At 39.0% G+C, this 19,460-nt stretch overlaps 2 protein-coding genes across 2 annotated transcripts; one reads left to right on the forward strand and one right to left on the reverse strand.

The window, feature by feature from the left end:
- Positions 1-1,008: 1,008 nt before the first annotated feature.
- On the forward strand, positions 1,009-4,842 carry FAM151B (family with sequence similarity 151, member B; the record flags this gene model as incomplete). The annotated part of the gene is made up of 3 exons (XM_009872132.1): positions 1,009-1,226; positions 2,688-2,823; positions 4,692-4,842. Coding segments are annotated over 3 exons (505 nt in total), but the record flags the coding sequence as incomplete, so codon positions are not given.
- An 11,701-nt stretch (positions 4,843-16,543) lies between these two features.
- ANKRD34B (ankyrin repeat domain 34B) lies at positions 16,544-18,100 on the reverse strand. Its single transcript, XM_009872131.1, has one exon. It carries the CDS (start codon positions 18,098-18,100, stop codon positions 16,544-16,546), a length of 1,557 nt encoding a protein of 518 aa, XP_009870433.1.
- Positions 18,101-19,460: the final 1,360 nt, after the last annotated feature.

Consider the following 19,460-nt stretch of genomic DNA (forward strand, 5'->3'; position numbering starts at 1 on the left):
GTAGGAGTTAACCATCACCTGTGTTCAAATGTGGAGCTTGCAGCCCATGGTTTATATCCATGTAACCAAGAGCAGTTGTGATCCTCTCCTTGCTCTTCACAATGCCTTCTCTTCCCCCTCCTTTTCCTGGTGCTCCTGTGACACCCAGCAGGACCAGTTCAGAGTGTTGAACAGGGAAATTATCCCCGCAGAACAATGGGAAGAGTTTTCTGTTGGCTCAGCTCTGCATCAGGTTGCTGCATGACATTGAGGAAAAGCTAGAAGATAGCTTGTTCAGAGATTTTCATGAATTGCAGGAGAAAACACAGGCCCTTGCTATTAGTAAGGAAATCACAACTGTGACTGTAATGATTTTAGATTATTGAATGGTCTATAGTGTTAAGTAATTTGTTGTGAGAGAAAAAAAACTTATTTTCTTGGTAATTATTCCTTTTCCCCATTATTCCACATTTGCTTCCACAATACTGTGGTTTCAAAAGTTTTGGTAGGATAAAGGTCATTTGCCTTCTAGTTGTGCTTTTTCTTTTGATTTGAGAGAACAGTGGGAATACGTGACTTGTAAGCATTTAACAAAATGCCTGAAGTGGTGCTGCATTCATCACTTAAGTGACTGCCTCTCATACTTAATTATTAGCCGCAGGACTAGGGCAGTCTTCCTCACACTGCCCTACTATGCAGGCCGTGCTTTTGAGCTGTGGAAACAACCACTACGAAAGTGCTAGAGCCTGCAGTGGCTTCCTCTAATTTAAATTAACAACATCCAAATCTTAAAAGGTTTGGCGTTAGGAGAGCTGTGAGGCAGTTCATGTTGTGCAGCAGGGAGACAGGAGGCTCACGCAGTTTTACACCAGCAGTAACAGTCACTTTGTGGTAGAAAGGGCTGTCAGCATTTGCTCTCTGGCTTAACCGGGAGAGATTCATTAATATATCCACCTTCCTACGTACTGTGCATGTGCCGTCTTCAGTCAGAATGAGGTGTCTTGTCTCACCCCTCTGTTACTGGTGCAGCCTAGAAGCCGTACGACCTTCCCTGGAACTTCTGGAACATGTGAAGCATCGTTTGAAGCGACCTGTTTGGATCAATGCAGACATCCTACCGGGACCGAACGGGAGTAATGCCGTTGTGGATGCAAAAGCTTTCCTTGACACCATCACTTCGTTTTTCCCAAATGTCACCTTATCTCTGGGGTGGACAACTGGCTGGCACCCTGACAGACACAACAAAGGTAAAGACAGAAGATTTAATGCTTACACTGCATAGTCTGTTTTCTTTGAATTAATTTCATGATTGTTTCACCATAAATTGTATGCCACCTTGCCAGTTTGAAAATAGTAGTGAACGTAAGAAGAATGATTTTCTCTATTGGTGTATATTTGATAGTGTTTAATAGCACTTAGTTCAGTTTTGAGTTGCAGCAGAGCTATATAAAAAATGATATTTTTGTTGTTACAATAGTATTTTGTTCGTCAACTCGTTCACACACATTCAGGAATTTTTGGGGACAAATTGCTTACACCCTGTTTCAGGTAGCCTGCTCCCTGAGTCATAGGAGGACTGGTTTGGTAATAGGAATTCTACCATATGTCCTGCAGAAAAATAGGTTGACTGGAATTTAAAACTCTGTCAGTAGATAAATGAAATAAAATTATAGGTCAGCATTGTTTTTAACATTTCATATCTGTTGAATAATTAATTTTTTCAATACATTCTAGTTTATTGATGATAGTACATTTTTTAAATCTCAGTTTTGAGAACCTAATTGAAGCTTCTTATTGTTAATCCTGAACTTGAATTTAGATCCTGAACATGCAACAATTAATCTTTTTGCAGGCTTCCTCTCATAAATCTAATAGCTGCTTTGTAAGGGTGTTTTGCTGCAGTGCACATGCATTTGTGTGCAGCAAAATTATACACCTTTTCAAATTGCTAATTGCTCATTAGCAAGATTTAATATTGCGTTATGAGGAGTTTGCTGTGAGTTACATAGTAATTGCCCAAAGTATTACCAGTGCAGTAAAAAGTTGCTGAAGTAATGAACTGGAAATACTGTACACTGAGTAATCCTTTTTAATAAATGTAACTTGCATCTACATTCTAAATAGCAGTTTATGGTGATCGTTAAAGTGCTAATTAAAGACACACTGTCAGATAGGAGAACAGCTTATTTCTCAACAGCTGGCACTTGAAGCATATTTGATTGTTTGATTTTAACATTTTCTAAGTACAATACACTTTATGTGCTTCATTTCTCAATAATTTAGAGCCTTCTACTCCATTGATTCAAATTTTTTTCTGAATTTTTCTAAATGCTTCTGTTTTTGAAGGGTCACTGTCGAGTTAAAAGTAGTCCATGTTGAAATCAATGGCAGCACTTTTTTAGAGACAGAGGAAGGATTTAATTTTCTGGACGATAGAAAATGTCATATTCTGTACCTATATGTAAAATAGCACTGCAATTAATATAAATAAATATTTTCAAAATATGTTTACTAGGACTGCTTTTCCTTATCTGGGACAGTGACATTATTTATAATGATTTAGCAATTTCATTTTAGAATTGTGTCTTTTTCACAGAGCCCGTGTTTGCTTTTGTATTACCTTGCAGCCTAAGCATTCTAGACTTTATTGTGCCTACAGATACTGTGTTTGTGAAGAATTCTTTTTAATCTCGTGGTCTTTATTGTAGGCTATGACTGGATGATGGTGAAAGAAATGGCTCAGATATGCAGTACACTTTCCCAGCCTGTAACTTTCCCTGTCAGAGCAGCACTGGTACGACAGTCAATAACTGAGCTGTGTTGGTTAATGCAGCAGTCGGATAGGTAAGTTTCAGGGCCTTTACTTTTAGCTGTCTATTACAGAGGCACATAATTGTTTATATTAAATATAGCACAGTTATGTGTACGTACTTATCCCAATTACATTGAAAATTTATTTCCTTCTAGATTACCCTTTCAGTTCTGTAATTCCTTCAGCTCTTACATTGTATTGTCATACAGAAGCGGTCAGTAGTATTTTCTTTAAATAATAAAAATCCAAAACCTGTTTTTAAAATTACTTATTATAGGTAGTGAATCCTGTGTAGATTTGTAATCCAGTTGCAGTGAAACATTTCATAAGACTACTGTAGTTAAATAGACCACATAGTTGAATGTTTCAATTTGAAAATAATGGTGATTAAATACTTACATTTTATAGATCCTTTTTATTGGATTCAGTATTTATAGTTTCTGCAATAATGTCATATAAAAAATTAAAGATTATTTAGACTGGAAGTTAATGAATGTGCTACTAGTTGGTTTTGCTTAGGTACTTGAAATACATTCAGTGGTTTCCAAACTCTGTTTCCTTCTTAAAATAGTTCTTACAAAGCCATAACAATTTCTTAGAAGAAAATATTTATATGAAACAAATGAGAATAAAACAGGATTTATATAAATTGTGTTCTTCTCATATTTTTCACCTTCTCTGCCTGCTTACATTTTACAATAAAGTTGTTCCTTGAGCACTAACCAATATCAAAGCCCAAGACAGAAAAATTAAGACAGTGGCTTGTATGGAAAATTTCTGAGTAATTGGAGACAACAGGGCAGAAAATTTCAGAATATTCCTGTGCCAGCTTTGCTCACATACAGCTAAACTCTGATTTATCTGTATTTTAGATTATTACTGTTTTAATAAACAAAGGGAAAAAATGAAGTATTTGTCATGCAGAGATGGTGGTGGTAGTAGTTCTGACTTTACATGATATTTTGTTCTTCAAGGTTTTTTTAAGAGTTACAGTAAAGTCTGTGCAATTAATGAGAAAACTGTATGTGATACAGATTCAGTTAATCAGATGGCACCACTACACATCATGTAGATGACAAAGCATGAAAATCACCTATAACTGGGATTGCCTCACATTTTCTGTTATGGTACCCTGGTAACTATTTATTGCTTTGTCAAATTTTAAATGCTCAGCCAAGTAAATTTCAAGTAAATATGTGCCTAAGATTTTTCTGTTTTATTCTTTGGTAGGTTTGGCAGAACAGTCCACACAGGGACCAGGCTACAGATAAATTGTTCTGGGTAGTGTAGAGTTGTCTGTCTTAAAAATTTTGCAATTTTAGGCACAAGAACTTGACATTTGACTGGAGCTAAATTGTGTGATTCACCTCTGTAATGAGCTAAAAAAAAAAAATCACAGGAATAGACCTCAGCAAATTTTAGTTTGCATGTGTCAAATAGAGGTTTATTTAACAACTACCAGTCATGTTACTCAGCTACTCTGTGTGTACAAAGTGTCCTGAGGGCAAACTAGAATGTGTTTGATCATGCCTGTTTCTGGGGTAGCATTTTGATCCGGGAATTGCTTTTCCCATGAACTTGAAGCCCCTGTGGTAACAAGAAGATGGGACCATGCCGGGTAGAGAGTGAGCCTGGATGTAGAGGGGTAAGGAGGGGACAGACATATAAAACTATTAATTCTGATAGTTCAAAAATTGTGATTTCTTAACTTTGAAACATTTATAAATGAGATTAAGATTTCTGGTATTTAATTACATTCCTAAAATTAAGATAACTATAGTCCTAAATATTTTTAGGAGCTTATTAGTGCAGTGTCTTCTGTCTTGAATGCTTTATCTTAAGTTAGTAACATTTTTTCTTTTTTTCCCTTTTTTGTCTTTTTTTTTCTTCTTTTATACAGGTACAGCCTCACTCTTTGGACAGGAAAGGAAGATGTGTATTCTGTAGAAGATTTGCTTTACATCCGAGAAAACCTTGATAAAAGTAGGGTTTATTATGACATCTTAGAGCCACAAAATTCTGAATTTAAAAAAGCCATAGGACTAGAATAGTGAACACAAACCAAGTGATCTCTGACCTTATAATACTTAGCCTCTTTAAATGTGAGGATTTCTTGTTCAGGGAAATGCCTTTTCCTTCCCGAAGGAATTAACACAGCTGTGGTTATTGGAGCAGATTTTGTATAACTTTATTGAAAAGTTTCTCAAATAGAAATTTAGTGCCTTCTTTATTTACTCGTCATATGCACATTCCCTCTTATTCACCCAGTAGCGTGTAGTAAAGTCTACTCACATTACCTAAATATCCTACAACTTCTGCCGTACAAGCATATAAAAGGGGAGAACGGCCCCAGCTGAGAGTTGTGGACCAATGTGGCTTGCTCCTAACTGCTTTTGTGTAAGCCAAAGTTTTATTTTCTACCAAACCCATGTTTGCTTTTTGTAGGGGAAGACACAAGTCAAGACCCTATTTAAAAGTACAGAGCTATGTAGTCCCCAAAGGGGTTCTTTTGTAGCTCATCGTGGTACACTCCATTTTTAATGCCTTTTGCAGTTGATAACATTCTCACTCCTGGTTGACAATGCTAGATTTGAAGACTGTGATCCCTGGTGCTACACATTCAAGGGAGAAAGAATGGTTATTTTTACTGCATTGCGGTGGATCGGGTTCTCTGCCATGTTGTAATTGCGCATTCCTCACCGTGGCTTAGCTCCGAGCTTTCTGAGCCATCAGCAACATGGGCCTTGACTGGGAGGAGGCTGAGCTGGATTTGTAGCTGCACAGCAGGAGGTGCTGGGGCAAGCAGAACCCCCAAGATGGAGAATAATCTCCTGTACTTAGAGCACAAGTATGGATTGCTGTGAGGTACACATCAGAGAGAGCATCAAAAGAGCTGTGGTGTTTTATGAAAGAGAAGTGCTGGTGGGTCTTTGAAGAGTTTGAAACTAAATTTTAATTGTAACGGCAATTATGTAAAGTGTTCTGCTGCAGTCTTTATGAAAGCCAGAGGCTGTAAGGATGAAACAACTGTACAGTGACTAGAGCTTACAGCAAAAATTGTACATTTTTCTGATAGCACAGTTATTTTCTACATTGTCCTGGTTTGTTCATGTTTTTGACTCTCAGAATACAATTTCACAGATTTTCAAAAGTTGAGAAAACCTAAACTCATTGGAGCCCTCCTTGTCACCTGCAGGAAGGTTCTGACCATTTTCAGTATTTTTTGCCTCTTCTGCTTCTGCATCCCTCAAAATTAATACAGATACTTAAATCAGTGCAGATTGAGACATGAGCTGTGTGGTTTTGCCTTCTGCCAAATTTTACAAAGGTTTTCTTCACAGCAAGAGGAGATTTTGATTTCTAAATTCAAGCTTATTCTGTGAACAGGCATTATCCTGATGTCTTCTTGTCCTCCTTTTCCCATTCCTCTCACATGCTTCCCACAGGAATTGTGTTACCTTTAACGTTTTACATGACACTGGACAGGCTGTTAGTAGTAAAGAGTTGGTTACAGCAATTTTTGGTTCTTACCAAAGCATTACTGCAACCATGATAGAAAAGTTAGTTACATTTATTAATCCTAAATCTCGAAATAGGGTGATTTCATGCAGTTGTTAAAATTCCAGATTCCTAGTTATTGCCTATGCTTTTGCCACGTTTACCTAATAATTGTTTTATGGATTTGGGAGGTGGAGCTTTCTCTGGTTTTGTCACCTACTAAGATACAGTATACTTGGAAGTAAGGAAAAACCTATCTAGTTGTACTTGGAATAGTTAAACAGAGTACTTAATTTAATTTGCACACTCAGTCAGTGTGAATGGTGGCAAGGAAAAAGTCCAAGTTTGGCAGTGTGATTCCTTTAATGAATTGGGAAAAATCATGTATTTTTCAGTTCACTGTGACATGACCTGACCTGAACAGATTTATCCTCTCAGTTCTTTATAGCATCTCCTTCTTTAAGACTTGCATGCATGCTTTGCTATACCATGGGAAGAACAGAGATTAACGATTTCCTAACTGATCATAACTGTGGAAAGTATTTTAAATACTTCAGAGACCCTTTTCCAACCCAGATAATTTTCAGTAAAACAGGTTCAGGACCTATTCTGTGACAGGCATGTTAGCAGTTCTGATCACATGGTAATCTCTTCTGGATGATGGACACTTTACATCAAGTAAAAAAAACAGCAATTGCCAGAAGTATTTTTAAGAGTACAGGCATCATGGAAGATAGAGCACTGAGTAATATATGTGCCTATGACTAAAAGGGATATTCAGATAAAATTAAAAGAAGACATGATCTAGATTACCATAAAAATTAATTAAAGTAACAAGATGTGTAAAGCAAGATTAACCAAAGTACTAGAAGTTAATTCTTTGAAGCATTCTTGCAGTGACAGAATGGTTTCACTATATGATGATTATCTGTATGGATTATCCCACTTATCTGAATTTCTCTGCATTTGTTTTTTTACCCATGGATGTCTATTAGTTTCCTGCGATGTGATTTATATTGTTTATGTCAGTCTGGTCTCACTTGCACATCAATAAATTCATGTGAATTTGTTTCTCTCTTTTCATGCCAGTCTTCATACAAATGCTCTCCTAAAATAAGCTGTGGGCTTGCAATAAGGTAATAAAAGTGAGATAAAAGCCAGTTATTTATTCTCTTGAAAACAGAGATCTGTGTTACTTTTTATTTTGTTACCTTCTGCTAGGGATCTATTCCTTTTACTTAAAACTTTGTTGAGAAGCTATAAATTCTGCCACCCCTACATGGAACAATTTCCCCTGTTCATGGTGCTTCATGTCTGTTGGTATCTTTCAGCCAGGTTATTCTTAATTGTCCTTGTTACTTGAAAAATCTGGGTGACTTTAATGGAAGTGGGTATTGCTTGGAATGTTCAGGTGACTTAACTGATTAATAAAACATTTATAATTGGCTGCAAGTGTAGTTCAAGCTTTGTATTTTTCTATGGATTTTATAGTACTTATTTAATAGATAAAATAACATGTTACAGAGTAGAATTGACATCATTAGTCCACACAGTTACTGAACAGTATCTTACAGTAACCTCTAAATATACTGATGAAAACAGAACAGAAGCTGATGTGAGGTTTGTATGATTTAAATCTGCTGTGAAATTGAAGAAAATGCCCCCAAAGACACATTTCTCAAAAGTGGTTCTCCCCATCTTCAGCATTCATTTGAAAATTCCTCAGTTTTAACTTCCTCTGACTGCAAACAAAACAAAACAAAACAATAAAAACCAACAAAAACCCCCACACCAATAGTCTTTTAATTAAAACCTGTGAATTAAAGCTTTTTATGTTGTATTTGTCAGACAGCTTGCTCATGTTACTACAGACTTATTTCTGCACAGTCCATTAACCATTATATAATGTTTGAGCACCATAAAGCTTTCACTTCGATTTTTATTGTGCTTTGTTTGGTTACGGAAAAATTTTGTTCCAGAACTTGCCACAAGCCCCAGGAAGCTGCATCTGACCCTTCCAGGTCTCCTTGTGCAGAACCAGATTTATATAAACCTCCACTTCTGCAGCCCACCATCTGGAATGATGCTGGTGGTGATTAAAAAGACAGAGCTAGGGGATTACAGAAAAAATCTTTGTATCTCATTTAGCAGCTTAGTGATGAAATGGCCCTGCCCTTCCTTTTCCTGAAGAAAAAAAAATACAGGAATTGCACTGTTGGGGGAATTTAGAATATTTGGGATGGTTTGGGTTAGATTTGGTTTTTAAAGGTTAGGGAGAGCCTATTAAGAGTATTATGAATCACATCCTACATTATGTCCAAGAGTCAGGGCGGCTTTTCCATAGATTCCGATGTTCTAAAATTTCTTCATTTAAAATTTCTTTCAGTTTTCAGCAAATGTCTTTTAGTAAGTGTAAAACTACTAATGTAAGAAGAGATACTGGAAAGTGTTCAGAGAGTTTTTTAATAAGTATTTTTCCATACATTTTATGTTGATTGCAAACATTTTTCTACCAAAAAACTTTAGTTTCTTTACATTTAAATTGAAAAACACTATTTTGTTGCTGTGTTTTGGTGCTCACAGACATATATCCTTTAGTTTGTTTGGGCTTTTATTGTTGCAGGAGTATGTTTGCCTGTGCAAGTGGTTCCCTGATGGCTAGACTTATAGTCTCTGTATCAGCTTGTTGTATTTACTGTGCATTTCACCAAGAATTCTATCTGTAAACCTTGTTCCAACCTGTATGCAGAAGTGAGGGCTGCTGTGTAACATCTAAACCAGGATGTGAATTTGTCTTTGGTTCTTTGGCTCTCACAGGGCTTTGCTGGATTAGTATCTTTGCAGTGAAGTAAGATGTTGCTACCTTCTTTACAGTTACTTCTGATACGTCCTTTACTGCAAGTTAATGTAATTATCATATCATTAACCTCTTATTAGCGTGGTTGAAGAAAATACTCCAAGCTGCAGTTACTCCAGGTTGCGTGAGTGTGTTCAGGTCTTCCCTTCAACAGGAGCAGTAACTGCAGGCAGATTGGTGCCACAGGACGTTTGGGGGTAATGTCTTCTAGACTGCCACAGCAGAACCTAGTTGTTAAAAGCCATAATAAAGAAGCATTATTTCTGATTGGTTTTCCAGTAGAATTCAAAGTATTGCATTTTTACCATCTTCTGAATTTTGAACATTCAGATTTGTGGTGCAATTGTATGTTGTTTTTTAATATCCTTTGGCTTGGTTCTCTTGAGTTTTTCAGTGACTCCTCTGTCATTACAGCTGTGGCTTTTACTGCCTAATTGTGAGTCCGATTCATCATCACAGAAGGGATCTGTCCAAGCAGAATTAAAATGTGTTTTGTTAAGATGTTCTCATTGTGTTTTAAAATTGCACGTACAGGTGAACTCTACATTTTAAAGTAGACTTCTTTTTGAGAGGGAAGGCTGTAACTCCTGCCATCTGTGGCAGGTCGTGAAAGTGTTCAGGATTGCTAGCTGATGCCTTTGGGGAAAAAATACAGGAATTAATTACAGTTAATTGGCATGCTTCTGCATCTTTGGGAATAAACCGTGCTGCATACTATCTGTCATGGGTTAGGGCTGGTCCAGTCACTAAAAAACGGGCAGACGTGCTCTAATCCCCTCTGCCCCCCCCCGCCCCCACCCAGCAGGACGGAACAGGGAATAAGGCAGAGAGACTTACGGGTTAGAAAAGAAAACTAGAACAGCTTTAATGAAACAATAATAGTGAAATAATAAAAACAAAGAACTATATACATCTATATATATAAGCCTGATACTGAACCCAGCTCCCCCTGCCCTTCCCTCCCCCGATATCAATCCCCACTGGTGCTGCAGAGCAGGAGGCACGGGGGCAGCCCCAGGCTCAGCGGCAGCAGGAGCTGGATACAGGAGCTGGATTCGGGAATTCAGGATCTGGATCAAAAGCAGGACACCGGCCATTGGAGAAAAAAGTGCAGAAACTCTCGTGATCACTCAATTTATACTAGATATGACGTATATGGGATGGAATACTCTCATTGGTCACCTGTCCTGTCTATTACCCCCCAGAGGTGCAACCTTTTACTTCCTTGTGACCCCTCTCACTACCCAGCACCCCCCGCATGGCACATGAGATCCAGCAGTGGCCTTGGTCACTGTAGGAATAAGTATCAGCAAGAGCCTTTCTGCATCCCAGTGCCAGGCAGTGACTGTAACATCAGGTGTTATCACTGCCAGTAGCACACACTGTCTGCAAAAACATGCTGCTGACTTCAGAAAGTGCAGCCTTTTAGAAGAGACTGAACTGGAAAGTAAAAATCAAGAGAATTGGTTTTGTTTAGCTCAAACCAGGGCATAATTCTAAAAAAAAATAAATTTATCTTCATTGTTCAATTTAAGATCTTTGCATGTTTTTTAAATGACTGAACATACATTCACTTTATTTTCTCCTTGGTACAAAACTTCTGAATTAACGTTAGGTTTACATGTGGTGCTAGCAAATGAGATGCCTTATTTATGATTAAATTTAAAATAATGGTTTGGCTTCGTGTTGATAACATAACTGTGGAACTGTTGATGCCGTCGCTTCCTGAATCCCAATTCAGATGAGAAGTATGGCTGAGGCAAGTCTTGCTTTCACCTGGAGAGGTGATGAGACCTCCAGACTTCTTTCAACTGAGGGATTTTTAATGACTGACTGACACATTACAGCTGCTACATAGTATATACAACCATAGAGGATTAATATGGATGCAGGAGGAGTTTTAAATAATTCTGTAGTTCCTGTAGTTTGGTTATTACAAACTTCATTCGTCTTTGTTGAGCTTTAACAGGTACTTGCAAGGGCTTTAGATGAAGAATTTGTACACAGTAACAACCACTCCTGTCACCAGAGTGCCTCAGTCCCTCATCAAGGCCCTGGGGTTTTCTTGCCTATTCTGTGCCAAGAAAAGAAACAAGCTTATATTTTAATTGTGCGAAATGCCAAAGCCAAGGATATTCATACAAGATCTGTGCTTTTTTTCAGCCAGCTGCAAGCAGCAGCCAAGGACATGCCTGTCTCAGAGAATAGGTGTCCTCTGAACAGGAATTTTGCATCTACATATTTTAATATAAGGCTAATTCATGTAAAGGAGTATAGGACATATTAGCTTTTAAAAAGGATTAATAGCTGTATATTTAACAGAACAATTAGTCATAAAAAATGGAATTTTATCCCCTTTCACTCTGAAAAAAACACCCTGAGTTCTCTCAAGATGTATCCTTGTCAAACTTGATCTCCTTGAAGGTACTGCAGTGCCAGTAGTTCTTTAAGGTGGATTTCAACCTTAATTAAGAAAAAAAAAGTTTTACCCTTTTATGAATGCAGTGTGAATATAACTAGGATGGTTATTTGTGAGTACCAGCCTTTCTGTAACAAGCCATGCTCTTGATAAATGAACAAATTCATAGAATCCTATAGTGGTTTGGAAGGAACCTTAAAAGCTCATCTAGGTCCAGCCCCTGTGCCATGGGCAGGGACACCTCCCACCAGACCAGGTTCCTCAAAGTCCCATCCAGCCTGGCCTTGAACACTGCGAGGGAGGGAACTTCCACAGCTTCTTTGGGCAACCTGTGCCAGTGCCTCACCACTCTGCTCTTTTTCAGTTTGAAACTGCTAACCAGTTGTCCTATCACTGCGGGTCCTGATGAAGAATCCCTTCCCCAGCTTTCCTGTAGCCTCCTTTAAGCACTGAATGCTGCTGTAAGGTCTCCCTGGAGCCAGGCTCCAGCCTCAGTGCTCTCAGGAGGCGTGCTCCAACCCCCTGATCATCTCCATGGCCCTCCTCTGGACTCACTCCAACAGGTCCATGTTCTTCTTGTGCTTGGGGCTCCACAGCTCCACATAGCACTGAAGGTGGGGTCTCACCAGAGGAGAGCAGAGGGGCAGAATCACCTCCCTTGACCTGCTGGCCATGTTTCACTTCACACAGCCCAGGACACAGTTGGCTTCTTGTGCTGCCGGTGCACATGGCTGCCTCATGCTGAGCGCTTCAGCAACCAGCACCCCAAGTCCCTCTCTGCAGGGCTGCTCTCCACCCACTCGTCCCCAGCCTGTGTCTGTGCTTGGGACTGCCCCGACCTGGGTGCAGGACCTTGCCCATGTCCTTTCTGAACTCCCTGAGGTTCACATGGGCCCATCTCTCAAGGCTGTCAACGTCCCTCTCAATGACATCTCTTCCCTCCACAGTGGCAACTGCACCACACAGCTTGGTGTTGTCAGCAAACTTGCTGAGGGTTCACTCGATCCCACTGTCCATGTTGCTGACAAAGACACTGAAGAGCACCGGTCCCAGCACCAATCCTTGAGGGACTCCACTCAAAATAGCCAACTAATGGAATAGTGATTTACTAAGGTAAAAACCCATTTATCTAAATACCTAATTTTAGCTGGAAAATTAATTAGTTGCAGTCCATGACAGATGCAGAAAGATGAAGATCTTAATAAGAACTGATGAAGAGGAAAAAAAAAGAAATTTAATGACTGTTTCAGTTTGGTATTTTTCTTGTGTACCTGCATCAAATTGTGACACTCTTCTTCTGGAAGTGCTGCATAACTGTAGAAGACAAAAACCAAAACAAAGCAACTCCAAATGCCTCTCTCTTTAAAGCAAAACCAAAAAACAACGTGCATGGAAGTTTAAGGATTTTATGCTATTAATCTTTCTGTAAGTTAGAGTGGATGAGCTTCACTAATTTTTCACCTCAAGGTGTGAGAACTAGTCCGGATGGTTCTCTCCAGATGAGAAGCCACAGCTCTTAAACAGCACGGAAAAACTTTTCAGCTTTTGGTGTTTTCTTTATCAAGATGCATAAAGAACACTGGAAAGCTATTTTGTTGTTTGTAAACTTTAATGTTTCATGGGCGGGAGGAACTTAACATTAGAAATTCAGGTCTTGCTTCCCATTCTTTGATTAGAAGACATTGGAAAATGACGAGGATTGAGACTTCAAAGATGGCAGAAGTGTATCTCAACTGAAGTGGAACTGCAGTAGGGTACCAAGAGATGGAGTGAGCCTCTTTCAAAAAATACTTTGTACAAATTTAGCTATGTTGGATTAAATCTAATTAACTGTTCCAATTTTCTTCTATAGAGACAGCCTGAGAAACACAAGTGAGTACCTTTGGTAGTGACTCAGCGTCACTAAGTGGTGAATAAAAGGATATGTCTATTTCTGTATACCCTGAGTGAGGGAAAAAATAACTTTTATTTATGCATCATAACAACATCAAGAGAACAAAACTGAATTAGTTTTCCTTTGAAGGTCACTTGTAACACTGATGCCACAATGCCATTAACATTAACCTTTCACATTACTTTGCACCAAAATTAAGAACAAAATAGCAGTAATACTACAGAAGAACTTCATTCCTCAAGACCTTTGCCATTTTCTTCCATTGTCTGAGCATTTGGTAAAAAAATTACTTTTCCTGTTGAGGAAGTAGTAATCCTATCTATATGACTAATTCTAAAATCTATACAGCAGACATCTGTCCTCAGAACTTCAGCAAAGATACCAGAACATCTGATCTGTTACTTCATTTTTTTCTAAAGAACTTGTATTTTTTTTAAAGATAACTTTTTAGCTTCAAATATTTAACTTCATTATGAGATGAAGAGACTACAAATTGCCATTTCCATTTATAATATCATTACAAATGTTACAAAACATTTGAAGAGCATATTGCATCTGTTTGTGGGGATCATTTTGTACCAATTTAATAATATTGACATATGTTGTTCCACTTTATTTCTCTGCTGTAATACGATTTCCATGTAATCCTTGTTTCTACCTGGTATACGCAGATGCTGATACAGCAACAACTCCTGAAATACGAGGCAGAATATGAATGGAATGAAAAACTCAAATCACCTTCACTGTGTTCCCCACTGGTATTTAAGAGCTCTTAAAACTTACTTAACTTCACTTTCAGAGCATTCTCACTTTTGGATGCTTGATGTGCAAACTTTGGTGGTTTGGGTTGTTTAACTTAGTGAACACTTCTTGTGTTTTTGTAGAGACTAGAGTTTGCCAGCCAGTCCATAAATGACCTAAGAGCCTTTCAGTGGATGACTAGTCCATCTCTAATTAAAAAAAAACAAAACCCCAAACCAAAACCCAGAATAGCATTTTTGTGACTGGTGCTGTTCGCTCAAGAGGTGAGAAACTAAACAAACGTATCCGAGTGAGCTGAGCGCAATAGCATAGCGCAGCTCACTGCAGGCCATCCCTGCTGTCACCAGGAAGCTGTGCATCCCAGGATAGCACAGCTATGACAGGAGGAGGGCAAAGGACCCATATTTTGTTGGGGAAGAATTAATTTTGACAATTGCAAAATAGATTTTCCCCTTTTCTTACTCTAGCTAACTGTCAGAGCTTGGCCAGAGAATCAACAGCAAGATATCTGCCTTCTAGTTGTCATCACTGCAGACTTGGAGAGATTTTGTCACAAAATTGATGTCAAGATTGAAATTTGTAGTTTTATATCAACACTTGACATACTGCTCCGTTGTGCAGAGATGTAAACTGTCCTCCTTTACTTTCTGGATGTCAAATGTTCCCCTCTTCAAAATACACTTATTATGAACTTTTGGCCATTTTTATATTAGCATACAAAAAGGTATTTAAGTTTATCATCCTCTTGAAATAGTCTTATACTAAGGGCAAAGCTAAGTAACATTGTATTTATGTGTTAGGCAGTGTCAGACTAGGTGAATTTTGACTGAGGCTACAAGAAATAGATACTACCCCTTGTCTATTTTCAGGAGAAAAAAATTAACTTCAGTATACAGAAATTCACACTGTATGGGCACAACTTCAGAACAATCAACTTTTCTAAGTCATGGCAGAACACAACACATTCAGTATTTCCCAGTCTTGAGACGATGAGTTATGAAATGCTAAATGCAATACCAGAAATCAAACATCTATGGAATATGCACAAAGACAATGTAGATGTTTTGAAGTGCAGAACACTGAGTGAGAAGGGAAAACAGTTTTTACATAGAGATACTTAAAATATACAATAGCTTGGATGCAAAGGAGTGTTCCTCATCTGTAAGAAATCCAGTCCTCTGCTTCAAATTGAGTAAAATGAGGACTTCCATCTGTCAAGTGACTATCTTGGCTGTTGGATTGTATTTTTTTTGGTCTGTCTGAGCAGAACAGAGCGCTTCCTTGCTCTCAGATTTGTTAGGTGTCCTTGCTGATTAACACAACATCTGGATCTGCCCTACCATCTGTACCCTGTCCTGAAAAGAAACCCAGGCCTGTGACTGGGGAGAAAGAGCTCCTGCATGATGTGGAGATCTTGGGGAGTCTGGAACTACAGCAATGGGCCCTAGTTTAGACACAGCCTCCGACTCCCCCTAGCCCTCCTCTTTTTACATAAGCAGATACCAGAAACCAACTAGCTTGAGAAGCCCAAGTTGATTTATGTGCCTAACTGACAGCGCGAGCAGGCTTCGGTCATTTTATACGATTATACAGGACTTGTTTGCTGTGCTGTCTTTCTGTTGGCTCCCAGGCGTCATGTGCTGAACATGAGCTCTCCAGTCCTCTGTGGATCGTGCCAACTTCCAGCAGGCAGCAAGCCCTCTGACACAGACTCACAGTCTTTAGCTGGAATGTCGTGAGCACAGTTATGCATGCAACACAGCTCTGCAACACGGATTTCACTGATTGTGTGGACTCTCTGTTTAGACGCTGTAAGGCCACTCAAGCGAGAAGACACTGCCTACATACGCCTGCTGCTGCCCAGCCCTTGCACACACTGGTTGTGCCTGGGATTTCTGGATATTGCACAACTTGGATGGAGTCAGTCTGGTGTCTAGCATCACAGTCAGATGTTTTCAGTTCCCAAATGGCACGTGTACCACCTCTGTGGGCACAGAAATGCTACGTGTTTGGAGGCAGGAACAGTACTTCCAGCCTAAAATGAGAACTGCAGTGCTTAAGACCCACTGTGGGTTCAGCCTCTTGTGGTGAAGACTTCAGTACTGAAGCTGAAAACATGAAAACAGCATAATAAATATTCCTCAGTTTGCAGAGAGCAGCATCATTAGTAAAGTACATCTTTTCAGGTAGTCTCTAAGCTACTTAACTCCAAGAGTTTTACATTGCAGACCTGTTATCTTTCGTGGCGTGTATCACTACAATCAGATAATGCAGTGAATATGTACATGTTGTAAATATTTTTTGCAGCCCTCTTATCCCCTGCTAAAAATTCACTAATTGCTTAATCTGCTCAGTCTGTAATGACTGCCTCCTTAGTAGCATTTTCATATTTTTGGTCTCCGTAGGGAAAGCAGGTACTGCTGGTACCAAGTGTTTTTGTCCACAAGACATCACCCCAGAAACCCTGTTTATGAAAGTAACATCAGGAATTGGGGGCTGAGGACTCACATTCAGTGGTGGAAGAAAACCTGGCCTTGTCTGAGCAATATGATTCAACAACAAGGCTCCTGAGCCCTGTCTTTCCAGAAAAGCTTGATTTCTCCTGCTCAGAGCAACTGGAGGCACGTTCTCCAATACTTCTCTAGAACTTGATAACAAAGAGTGAGATGGAGAAAGAATCTTCTTCTTTCCTAACACTGACTTACTATCTTCTGCAGCAGCAGGACTTAAGCTAGTAGTTAACTGAGAATCAGAGCTGTAGTGGTTTGCTCCTAAATTTCTTTTTTGGATAATACTGCTAAGGTTTGACATAAAGCTGATCTGTCCCAAACTGGCATCTTTACCCACAGGAATCCCACTGAGGCTATGTTTCTCTTCAACATAAGGAGCCTGAGAATTTTGCTCATCATATGGTAATTTCCTTGATCCAGCTTGATCAAAGGTTTTCAATAAATGAGCAGTGTCTTTTATGTCAATACTTTGGTGCCTGGTGATGAATCTCTTTGATAAGGCAAGGCCATCAATTTTAAAAGAGCGCTCTTCTTCTGGAGTAATATCCTGAAGTTCTTCTTGTAAAGAGGCAACTTTATTCTGGTAAAACAGTGAGGGAGAGCTCTTTATCCAAGGCTCAGACCACAGTCGGTGCACTTGTGCCAGCTTGGACCCTACTTTCGTTGAGCTGGATTTTCTTGTCAGTGAAACTGTTTGAGGTGAGTTGACTACACTTCGTGGATGATCCAGCTCCTTAAAGCTGAACAGTGCTTTTTCAGTTTCATTTGAACTTGAAAGTGTGGATGGCGACGTGTTCAGTTCTATTTCTGATGGGGAAGTGCAAGCAGTTGGGGTCTGGCATTCCTCGAGGTCTGCAGGAGGAACATTTAAATACTGCTTCATTTTCTGCCTTCCTGATGGCGACTTGTCCATAGTGATGATGATAACTTCTTTTCCTTGTGCCTTGCAGGCATTAAGAAGAACCTTCAGAGTGTCTTTGTCTTCTGAGTTTATTGCATACACGAGTGCTGAGCAACTGGAATGATCTTGCAGGCTTGGGTCAGCTCCACTTTTCAGTAGCAGAGACACCACTTCAGGTCCTGCTTTTTCCAAACAAGCATGCATCAAGGCTGTCTTTCCAGATTTGTCCTGAATGTTTGGATCAGCCTTGTTTTCCAGTAGGTATTTCACCATCTTTGCCTTGCTGACACTCTGGGAATCCACATGTTTTGTCCTACAAGCAATCATCAAAGGGGTTTCACCTCTGTCATTGCTCTCGTTGATGTAGGCACCACCCTCTAGCAACAATCTGGTGAGGCGAAGGCGGCTTTGATAGACAGCTCTTATCAGGGAATTCCCCTCCGCTGGCAACTCCACGGTTTCGGTCATCGCACTTGTCTTGCTTATACCTTCCTGGTGGCTGGAGAGAACTTCTGACGTTCAGAGAAAGCAAACACCTCCAGAAAAAAGAAAATAGGAAAAATAAAAATCGGATTTACCTGTGCTGCTGTAAATACTCACATATTTTGTGAGAAGAGTATGAAGTGAATGGAGGGGGGGAAAGTATTCCCACCTAAATTTCAAGAAATGCACTAAAAACTTAATATTTGGATATAATTATTACATTTATAGATGCTTAAAGCATGGCTGTTACCTTTTTTTTTCTGACTCCTCTCCCTTTTGTTACACTCTGCTAAAAGTATAATGCTCCACACTCCAAGAGCTTTCTACTGACAGCAAGTGGCTGTGCTGATTTTCATCAGTGCAGGAAGTAAGAACTGAACGAATCCCACAGTATTTTCTTCATTGATGTGAGATAGTGTCACATTCACTTACTCTTTCTCATGACAATGCTAAACATCTAGAAATTAGTGAGAAAAAGAAAGTCTTAATAAACACGAAAAGCAAGCATATAAAGTGTTTTTTAATCTAAGAAGAAACTGTTAAATGGCCAGAAAATAAATATTAATGTATTTTATAAAAGTGATTACATTTGTGGAAGTACACTACCTTCCTTATGCTCCTTTGAAAATATACTAGTCCGAGTGTAACAGCACAAACAAAGGGATGCACAGTGTGCCCCACTCATCGTAGGGATCAGTGGACTGAGAGGGGTCCTGTACCTGGGTAGACTGTGTCAGCTCTAAAACAAAAGTACCTGATAGCATCAAAGAAAATCTGAGGTTTCACACACACACACAAAATAAAAGCTTAATGTGGTATAAATAATTAAAGGTATGAAAGTATACCTGCATACGTACAACTAACAGAATTACATTACTTTATGTCTTTTACGTGTTTGCTTATCTATGTGTAGGAAATATCTTTAGAGAAAAGAAAATCAATATTCAACAACTGGCAGAACAATATAATTCCAAGACAAGATTAGACATGGCTATGAAAATTACATTTGTTCATTTACAGTATATTTCTAGAGAAAAAAAAATGTTTAACTGCAAAGGAAATTAACAGAGACCCATCTTTATTTACCACTGAAAGCACTAGTAACATTCTGGTGAATAACTGAAGAGCAGTGATTTTGTTCTGTTTTTTCTTTGATACTGGAGTTTTACTTTGAATGCCCAAATCAAAGAATGATAGCAATGTAGTTTGTTCCAAAAGTCCAACCAAAAAAAAAAAAAAAGTCATGTGAAATGCATGACTTATTTTAGCATGGATTTCCTCCCCACCCCATTTATTTCACTCGGTTTCATCTTGCTGCGCAGCTACAGGTGCCTTTGCTAAGCAG

This window comes from Apaloderma vittatum, unplaced genomic scaffold (genome assembly GCF_000703405.1).
Source record: "Apaloderma vittatum isolate BGI_N311 unplaced genomic scaffold, ASM70340v1 scaffold13096, whole genome shotgun sequence".
Lineage (NCBI taxonomy): Eukaryota > Metazoa > Chordata > Aves > Trogoniformes > Trogonidae > Apaloderma > Apaloderma vittatum.

What these genes read in the sequence shown, in the direction of transcription:
- ANKRD34B (XM_009872131.1), bottom strand. Translation starts at nt 18,100, where the DNA reads ATGACCGAAACCGTGGAGTTGCCAGCGGAGGGGAATTCCCTGATAAGA.